This window comes from Sorghum bicolor, chromosome 9 (assembly GCF_000003195.3).
Source record: "Sorghum bicolor cultivar BTx623 chromosome 9, Sorghum_bicolor_NCBIv3, whole genome shotgun sequence".
Lineage (NCBI taxonomy): Eukaryota > Viridiplantae > Streptophyta > Magnoliopsida > Poales > Poaceae > Sorghum > Sorghum bicolor.
Window position 1 is genome coordinate 3,939,487 of NC_012878.2, and position 9,417 is coordinate 3,948,903.

General features: G+C 40.5%; 2 protein-coding genes across 3 annotated transcripts; both read left to right on the plus strand.

Annotated features, from left to right (window-relative positions):
- Nucleotides 2,463-6,067, plus strand: LOC8069481 (sucrose-phosphatase 2). 2 transcript variants are annotated; one of them, XM_021447000.1, is made up of 9 exons: nucleotides 2,463-2,606; nucleotides 3,549-3,630; nucleotides 3,764-4,063; nucleotides 4,168-4,269; nucleotides 4,387-4,581; nucleotides 4,690-4,977; nucleotides 5,251-5,437; nucleotides 5,655-5,701; nucleotides 5,789-6,067. In XM_021447000.1, exons 2-9 carry the CDS (start codon nucleotides 3,571-3,573, stop codon nucleotides 5,879-5,881), a joined length of 1,272 nt encoding a protein of 423 aa, XP_021302675.1. In that variant the 5' UTR covers nucleotides 2,463-2,606; nucleotides 3,549-3,570; the 3' UTR covers nucleotides 5,882-6,067. The 2 variants fall into 2 exon arrangements, with proteins under 2 accessions (XP_021302675.1, XP_021302676.1); XM_021447001.1 differs by lacking the exon at nucleotides 2,463-2,606 and adding an exon at nucleotides 2,711-3,339.
- On the plus strand, nucleotides 6,196-9,215 carry LOC8075958 (probable sucrose-phosphatase 3). The gene is made up of 8 exons (XM_021447003.1): nucleotides 6,196-6,579; nucleotides 6,654-7,001; nucleotides 7,040-7,141; nucleotides 7,310-7,504; nucleotides 7,593-7,880; nucleotides 8,215-8,407; nucleotides 8,519-8,565; nucleotides 8,676-9,215. The coding sequence occupies exons 1-8, from the start codon at nucleotides 6,520-6,522 to the stop codon at nucleotides 8,766-8,768; spliced, it is 1,326 nt and encodes a 441-aa protein (XP_021302678.1). The 5' UTR covers nucleotides 6,196-6,519; the 3' UTR covers nucleotides 8,769-9,215.

Sequence of the window (9,417 nt, forward strand, 5' to 3'; positions counted from 1 at the left end):
GTCTGAGTTGACACTTTGAACGCGCTGCTGTGGCCAGGAGTATTGGGGTGTTGATTGAAGATATTAAAGTTTAGGTAGTTAATGTTTTTATTTGATAATTATTGTCTAATCATAGACTAACTAGGCTTAAAAGATCCGCCTTGCAAATTACAGATAAATTATACAATTAGTTATATTTTTTATTTATATTTAATGTTTCATGCATGTACCGCAAAATTTAATGTATTGAAGAATTTTGAAAAATTTTGGAAACAAGGCCAACAGGACCTCAATCTTTGTACCCAGCCAATGATGAGTGGGTCCCAGCAGAGCTTTTGTGAGGTCGACGTCAAGTCAAATGGTACCGTGACATTTGCATGTGTAGTAGTACGTAGGAGTACTATTCATAGGCAGGAAGGGGCATGGAAAGTGCGGCACCGATTGTGAAAGTTGTGCCGGTTGTGGTGTTTGTCCATGCTCGATTGTGACTTGTGACCCACCGATCGATCTGTCCATTTCAATCTCCAACGGATAAACATGATGTATGGTTTTGTAGGCATGTTTGAAAAAACTAGAGTTAGTTATTAACTAGGAAAAAATAGTTAAATTTGATCAGGTAATTGGCTAATAACTAGTTAGAGATCTTGTTAATAAATTAACCCACCTATTAGCCCCTGTTTGAAAGCTAAGGCTAATTTTGTCTAACAATATTAGCTAGTTAGCAATTAGCACTTAGTATCCAAATATGTCCTAAGTATGAAGCGCTCGACTATAGAGAGCTGCAGAGCTTAAACACCTAACAACTAACTAATGATGGTGATATAGTTTTGAGTTCAAATACTAATTACGTATATTGTTATTTTATTATATGTGGCTCATTTATTTCTTCATGTCATAGTTTCTGTTGTCCCGACCCCTTTCTTATTTAGGGCTTGTTTGGTTCAAACTCTGGCCTAGAATGCTTTGGTCGAGCAAATCCATCCCACCGGCCTTGTTTAGTTCCAAATTTTTTTTGCAAAATAGGAATAGTAGCACTTTTGTTTGTATTTGACAAATATTGTCTAATTATGGACTAACTAGGCTCAAAAGATTCGTCTCGTCAATTCCGACCAAACTGTGTAATTAGTTTTTATTTTCATCTATATTTAATACTCCATACATACGTCTAAAGATTTGATGTGACGGGAAATCTGAAAAATTTTGCAAAATTTTTAGGGAACTAAACAAGGCCCCAGTAGACATTCAAAAATCGGACTTTTGAGATGGATGTCTTGGTTAGACACCTTTGCTAGTCTCGAAGCAAACACACATTTAGTAGGTGGTGGATTTGAAAACATCATAATTCATAAGAGGTGCTTCTTTGATGGCTGTCATATGTATTGTAATAGGTTGCCCACGTAACGTGAAGAAAATAAGTTTAGTCTAGTTTAGTGGGGATATATATGATTTATTTAAAAAATATTTCTTGAGAAATTGGTTTAATTTCTCCCATTTTTTTGGTTTAAATTCTAGTCCAGCGTACGATCCTATAAAACTACTTAAGAGATTATTCTACTAGGCAAGACAAACGTACTAAACCATCCAAGAATCCAGTGTTTGGTTCGTTTCACTGTAACGTTAACGTAAATGGATTAGTTCAAATCTCTCTCCCGCCAGTAATGCCGCCAGCTTTATTTTATTTCCGTTTGCGTTACGGAGGACACAACCAAACAGTTCGAATATTAGTTCTTCCATCTATGAAAAAGTGAGATAACTCCCTTTTTTATACAAAAAGATAACATTCACTCTGTTCCGAAACCAACAAACGTAATTTTTTTAATAAAAGAAAGTCAAATAAAAGATTCCGACGACCTTAAATTTCTAATACATTAATTTATTGTTGTTTGCTAAAGAATCAATAACATTTTTTGAAAATACAAATTTATTAACAGAAGTTTTATGCCCTAAACCTATATATAGTTCAAATAATTATTACTCAAAATTTATAAAGTTTGATTTTGATTTTTTTCTCGTACTAATTACTCTTATCATTTCGGGATGTGGAGAGTATATATTCTTTTTGTCGATTGTTAGTCAAAGCGCCATCTGATATACTATATTCTAATGGACACATATTTTTAGGCCGTGTTTACTTTCCAAACGAAAAATTTTTATGACACTATAGCACTTTCGTTTGTTTATAGTGATTATTGTCTAATTATAGACTAACTAGACTTAAAACATTTGTTTCGTAAATTTCGACCAAACTGTACAATTAGTTTTTATTTTCATATATATTTAATATTCCATGCATGCGTCTAAAGATTCGATATGATGGTAAATCTTGAAAAATTTTGGGTTTTAGGGTAGAAGTAAATAAGGCCTTAGTGCGAAGAAGTAAAAGTTTATGGGCGCAAATTGGCCATATTCTCCACTTGGCGATAATCTAGTTTCCGTTTGATATTTGATATGATAATGGAAAGCGCCAAGCAGCAGCAGCAGCAGCATTTGTTCTTTGCCCACTTCCCTCCCTCAGTCCAGCGGAACAGCGGCGCGAGGATTCTTCCTCTCCCCGGCCGAAAGCCGCCACACGCCGCGCCGCGCCGCGCCGCGACCGTCCGTCCGGCCGCCGCCCCTGCTGGACTCAGGTGAGAGACCTACCCTCCGCAAGTCCTCCCCTTTCCCATTACTCCAACCTCCGTTTGCCATCTACTACTTGTGTGGATGCGCGCCGCGCGGCTGTTTGATTTCTTTCTTTCTTTCTTTCTTTCTTTCCATCGTTGACTTCGATCCTCGCGCTCAACCAACGCATTGCGCGATCTCACCTGCGCCCCTGAATCTGGCCCGTACTGCCGCCCAGATTCGCCCGCCGCCGCCGCCGCATGGTTCCTTCTTCTCACGGTTGCATTTGTTTGCTTGCTCTGCGCAAAGCCAAAAGCTTGCGCAGCCATTAGATGGCGATCTTGCTGTTTACTTGTATCTCACATGGGGGTGATGGGGTGCTGTGTGTGTGAGGGTGGGGAGGATAGTTGCTTAGCAGCCGGAAACGTGGAACATGGCCCATATGTTCCTCGTTCGTTCTAGGAACATTCACGTTTCCATTTTCTGACAACATTTACGTTGCCATAGTACCAAAAACATTTATAAAGTATTGCTCCGTTCCCGGCTGCTATGGATAGATGCATAGAGTTTCCTATATATTCCACATATACATACATACTCAGCAGTCAGCAATGCTTATCTCCTCGCCTTCCTTATCACTTATAAGTAGCCAGTAGGACAGTAGCTTGTGTGTGTGGATGGTTGGCCCTGGCTGTCTGTCAAAAAAAACAAATGCTGGTACAGACGTACAGTGGCTTCTAACGAAGTGTATATATTAAGGTGGGAGGAGATACTACCTGTCGATGTAATCTGGTCATCCATTTACTTCTTCTTTTTGCCACCACAAAGCATGACTTTATCAGTTGTTTGACCAAATGGCAGCTGAAAAATAAGGAGCACATTGCTGTGTTGTGTTGTGTTTGCCGTGTTTGTTCAGGAAAGTGTACAGTCAAAATCACATTCTTCTCCTTCTTCTTGCTCCTTTACAGCTGAGTTGTGCCAGTCTGCCAGATGGATAGGCTCGACGGTTCTGCCCGCCTCATGCTCGTTTCCGATCTTGACCAGACGATGGTGCGTGTTTCAGTTCAGACCTTGGTTTAATTTTCCAGATTCAGTATGAGCTGGATCATATTTTCAGTTGTGTGTACGGTGTACCTGATCATCAGTTCTCAAACTTACGGATTATTTATTTACTTACTCGCAGATTGATCATCAGGATCGAGAGAACCTGTCCTTGCTTAGGTTCGAGGCGCTGTGGGAGGCCGAGTTCTCCCAAGATTCTCTCCTGGTCTTCTCGACTGGAAGAACGCCGATCAGTTACAAGGGCTTGCGTAAAGATAAGCCTCTGATCACACCAGACATCACTATCATGTCTGTGGGAACCGTGATAGCATACGGTGAAGAGATGATCCGCGACGTTGGCTGGGAGGAGTATCTGAACAATAAATGGGACAGGGCTATTGTCGTTGAGGAGACAGCTAGGTTCCCTCAGCTAAAGCCTCAGGCATGTCCAGTTGCTTTGCTACAACCATTTCTTTTGCTGGTTATTAGTCCTATTTTGATGCCTGAACTAGAAATGTGTATTTTCCTTTTTATCTATGGATGCAGCCAGAGAGGAACCAGGGTCCCCATAAGGTTAGTTTCTTCGTTGACAAGCAGGGTGCTCAAGAAGTAATGGATCATCTCCCGCAGAAGTTGGAGAAACGTGGGGTAAGGCACATGCATGCCTTCTAGATTTCTCATTCAGTTTTCCACATTTTTTTAATGCTGGAGCAGCACTTATTGGCATATTTTGTTCTGACTTTCTGCTTCCTTAACTGTGATTAGCTAGATGTGAAAATAGTCTACAGCAGCGGTGAGGCCCTTGATGTTCTACCACAAGGTGCAGGCAAGGGCCAGGCCCTTATGTACTTGTTAAATAAGCTCAATTCATACGAGAAACCACCAAAGAATACTCTTGTTTGTGGCGACTCTGGAAACGATGCAGAACTATTCAGTGTCCCATCTGTACATGGAGTCATGGTCAGTGATTCAGTGCACAACGAGTTCCCTTGAAACTGTCAACTGAAGTTCATTGGTGACAATGGCTACTCTGATAAGCTTACCAAAGTGTTTTCATATCATGTTCAGGTTTGCAATGCCCAAGAGGAGCTGCTTCAGTGGTATGAAGAAAATGCAAGGGACAATCCTAAGATAATTCATGCAACTGAGAGATGTGCTGCCGGTATCATGCAAGCTATTGGACACTTCAAACTAGGACCCAATGTTTCTGCAAGAGATCTTGAGTTCCCTTATCTAAAGGCAGACACCGCTAAGCCTGCAGATGTGGTGGTGAAGTTCTATGTTCTCTATGAGAAGTGGCGGAGGGGTGACCTTCCAAATTCATCATCAGTTATGCAGTACATGAAAAGCATTACTGTAAGTACTTCCTATTTTCAGTTCTAAGAGTAACTTGGTTTTTGTTTGTAAATGTCCACTATTTTTTATCATGATCACTTTCATACAGTGGACAACAGCAAAGTAATTACACATTTCAGAGATCTATTTGTCTTTTTTCTCTCTTCAGAAGTTATTCGAGATCAAATCATACAACTAGTCTTTTGTCTGAGAAAATACACATTTTGCTTCCTTAAATAGTCAAATTCGATTATTTGAAGTTTCTTTAACATAATCTTTTATTTTATTATGTAGCATCTGAATGGTACAATTATTCATCCTTCTGGATCGGAGCGTTCTCTTCATGCATCTATTGATGCTCTAAGTTCTTGCTATGGGGACAAACAAAGCACCAAGTTCTGGGTATGGGTGGACAGACTAGTTACATCGCCAATTGGTACAAGTAACTGGTTGGTGAGGTTTGACAACTGGGAAATGGAAGGTCTGCCCTCAGCGCTTCACATGATAAATTGATTGTGGTTCTTAATCCATGACAGTAGTTGCCACTTCTTTCATGTATCTTCATGGCATGTTTTATACTTTAATTTATCATACCATGTCTCTATTTTCCTTGTTTTTTTATCCTTGAATGGTCTGCGCTTCAGTATTTCATTTGCTTTTATTCGAGCTTCAGTGTTAATGCTCCTACTATTTCTCAGGTGCTGTTCGGTATTGCTGCCGCACTACTCTTTTGCTGAATATCAAGGTAAATTCTCCCGTTCTGCTGTTGCTTAGTTTTGTGCACCTGTATATATAGTGTATGTTTTAATTATTTCTATCTGCTTCAACTCAGCCTGAGACTCCAGAGGGCTTGGAGCTGACACACATCCACAAGACCTGGGTTGAAGGACACTCTGCAGGGAGCGAACACACGTTCATCTTGTAGGTTAATTAGTCACTTGTGAAGCACAGATAGTCATAACACATATTTTGTTCCAAGTCCAGATAGAATCAAAATGTACTTCCAGACCGTCTCGATGCTCGCTAATTCCATGTACAAGAAAATATGTTCTATGATCCCTTCTCATGAATTTCATGAGATTCATAAATTAGTTGAAGCTCTTGCCTCAAATTTGTCTGTGGATTTTCCCATGATTCAGTAATGTGACCTCTTACCTCTCTGTTGCTGAGTCCTTATGGACAATTAACTATGATACCTGGAAAAAAAAGAAAGAAGAGCTGTGTGCAAATTTGCCTAACCTGGTCCATGGTCATTCCCAGAAGTTGCAGCTTCATTTGTCTGTAATTCTTATCAGCTTGGTCCATGACCATGTCCATGTCCATGTGCCCAAATTACTGCGTCGCGCAATCGCTGTCAATGGTAGCCTTAATTCCTCCAGGCACAAGTCATATTCACCTTCTCTTCTTCATTCTGAACATAAAACAAGACCTGGCCACTGGTTGACCGAAGGGTAGGTGAAGAATACACGAGGAGCACATTTCTGTTGTTTGCCATGTTCATTCAGGGAACCCAACAGCAGAAGCACCCAACATTCCCTGCCAGAAGTCTTGGCAAGAGCTTCAATGGAGAAGCTCGACGCTTCAGCCCGCCTCATGATCGTCTCGGATCTTGATCAGACCATGGTGCGCAAACCTTCCATTTCTGATGAATCCAGACCATGCTGTGTTCTTCAATGTTTTGGATCATTTACATGCAGGTTGATCATGATGATCCAGAAGACTTGTCCTTGCTCAGTTTTGAGGCGCTCTGGGAGGCCGAGTTCTCCCATGATTCTCTTCTGATCTTCTCAACCGGGAGATCGCCTATCAGCTACAATGATTTGAGGAAAAACAAGCCTCTGATCACTCCCGACATCACCATCATGTCTGTGGGGACTGTGATAGCTTATGGCACCGACATGGTTCGCGATTCTGACTGGGAGGAGCATTTGAACAGGAACTGGGACCGAGATATCGTCGTCGAGGAGGCGGCAAAGTTCCCTCAGCTGAAGCCTGAGGCAGGTTTCTATCTCGTTGCATGCATGATCATGTTCGCCTTTTGTTTTGTGCTAGATGCTGAGCTGAATCCTCTGTACGGATACAGCCAGAGAAGGATCAGGGTCCCCATAAGGTTACATTTTTGGTTGACAAGCAAGGTGCTCAGGAAGTAATGCATGCTCTTCCTCACAACTTGAAGAAACGTGGGGTAAAATCATTTTTCTTACATTAATATTTCTTTTGAGAATGAACAGGCACCGACAGTGTCTGTTTCTATTGATATAGCAGAAAATACCTTTTCTTATATTAATACTACTGAGGCATTCGCCAGTAGAGCTTTGTTTTAAATTTTCAGCTTCTTTTTTTCTGTGAACAGATACATGTAAAAATAATCTTCAGCTACGGTGTGCTTATTGATGTGGTGCCGCAAGGTGCAGGAAAGGGGCAGGCTCTTCAGTATTTGCTGAACAAGTTCACTTTACAGAGGAAAGCACCCAACAATATTCTTGTTTGTGGTGACTCCGGAAATGATGCAGAATTATTCAGTGTCCCATCAGTCCATGGCGTTATGGTCAGTAATTCGCAGAAGAGCTACTTAAGCTCTAGGATAAAGTTCATTAGTGAAGATGTTGCAATCATCCTTTTGAAACCATGTTCAGGTCAGCAATGCCCAAGAGGAGCTTCTTCAATGGCGCGAAGAAAATGCCATGTGCAATCCCAAGATAATTCATTCCACTAAGAGATGTGCAGCCGGTGTCATGCAAGCTATTGGACACTTCAAACTAGGACCCAATGTTTCTCCTAGGGATCTTGAACTCCCTCATCCAAAGTTAAGTATCATCAATCCTGCAGATTTGGTGGTCAAGTTCTACGTTATCTACGAGAAGTGGCGGAGGGGCGAAGTTGAAAAGTCCTCATCAGTAATACAGTACTTGAAAAGCATTGCTGTAAGTACTCCCCTTGTTTAATTTCTTAGAGTAACCTGGTTTTTAGGTTCATTGGCATCATTCTTTTCATATCTGTAAGCTCTTTGTGAAGTAGACAATTCAAGTTGGAGTGTGCAGAAGGTAACAATACCTGATCATATTGTACTCTTGATTTGTTCGACAAAATGTGCCTTTTTCCTCCTCATATCTTCATTTCTCTCATAATGTCTTACAAGTAATATCTGATCGATTTGTACTAGTAATTTGTTGTCTGACAAAACGTGCATTTTCCTGCCTCATTGTTTCTTGTGCTTTCTTTAAACTTTAAGCTGATGATTTTTCTTAATTTTTTTAGCATTTGAATGGAACAATTATTCGTCCTTGTGGATTGGAGCATTCTCTTCATGCATCCATTGATGCACTGCGTTCATGCTATGGTGACAAAAAAGGCAAGAAGTTCCGGGCATGGGTGGACAGACTTGTTACATCACCGATGGCGATGGGTACAAGTAACTGGTTGGTTAAGTTTGACAACTGGGAAATGGAAGGTATGTCCCCATGCATAGCTCTTCTCATGATGAACTGATTTCAGTACTTTCGAAATTTGTATATTTGTTCGCTTCAGCTTCAGTGGTTAGTATTCATTTTAATAATTTCAGGAGATGCTCGGTATTGCTGCCACACAACTTTTCTGCTGAATATGAAGGTAAAATCTCTCGATCCTACTGGGATCCTCTACAGTCCTGCAGTTACATGAATTTGTGTTCATCTGAAAAATTCATAGCTTATGTTGTTACTATCTGCCTCAACTGACAGTCAGACACTCCTGAGGGATTGGAGCTGGTACATATCGACAAGTCCTGGCTTGAAGGACACTCTGCAGCAATTGAGCACGCATTCATCTTATAAATCACTTTGTCAGTTGGCAACGTGCACATGGCAATTAACTCTCAAGAAGGAGGTTTGGATGCTACCGGAAAAACCGTATATCAACAAATCGTTCAAGGATTCTATCTGGTTAAGTTCATGAGATCCATAATAAAATAATCTGAAGATTTCTTTCAATGATCTTGCCTCAAATTTCTGTTTAGATTCTCACATCAGTCGTCTCCTGCCTCTGCTTTTACATATACTAGGAAATATGCCCGTGCGTTGTAACGGGACGTACATATTCAGAGAATTGACCATAGCATCATATATTTAAAAATAGCTACCATAATAATATCTCAATCAAGCAATTTATACTTCAGAGAATTAACGTAGCATCATACATTTTAAAAATAACTGTCACAATCATAGCTCAATCAAGAAGGTTTGCGATTTAGTTATAAAAAAATGTTGGTACCATGTTAATAATCTATCCTCTATTTGATTCTTTGCATATACATGACAGTTTTGCAGACCTTGGCGTAGATATGATGGGCCTGCATGTCAGCCAGTTTAAATTTGGTGATTCATTTAGAAATAATGGTGATCAATTTTTTTGGTACTTACCCTGTCGTCAGCCAGTTTGCTTTCCCCGATTCCGGTTGCAGACTTGCTGACCTTGGCGTAGATA

What these genes read in the sequence shown, in the direction of transcription:
- LOC8069481 (XM_021447000.1), top strand. Translation starts at nt 3,571, where the DNA reads ATGGATAGGCTCGACGGTTCTGCCCGCCTCATGCTCGTTTCCGATCTT. An exon ending in CCGATCTTGACCAGACGATG is followed by an intron (nt 3,631 to 3,763) that starts GTGCGTGTTTCA and finishes ACTTACTCGCAG; the next exon opens with ATTGATCATCAGGATCGAGA. An exon ending in TCCCTCAGCTAAAGCCTCAG is followed by an intron (nt 4,064 to 4,167) that starts GCATGTCCAGTT and finishes CTATGGATGCAG; the next exon opens with CCAGAGAGGAACCAGGGTCC.
- LOC8075958 (XM_021447003.1), top strand. Translation starts at nt 6,520, where the DNA reads ATGGAGAAGCTCGACGCTTCAGCCCGCCTCATGATCGTCTCGGATCTT. An exon ending in CGGATCTTGATCAGACCATG is followed by an intron (nt 6,580 to 6,653) that starts GTGCGCAAACCT and finishes ATTTACATGCAG; the next exon opens with GTTGATCATGATGATCCAGA. An exon ending in AGTACTTGAAAAGCATTGCT is followed by an intron (nt 7,881 to 8,214) that starts GTAAGTACTCCC and finishes TAATTTTTTTAG; the next exon opens with CATTTGAATGGAACAATTAT.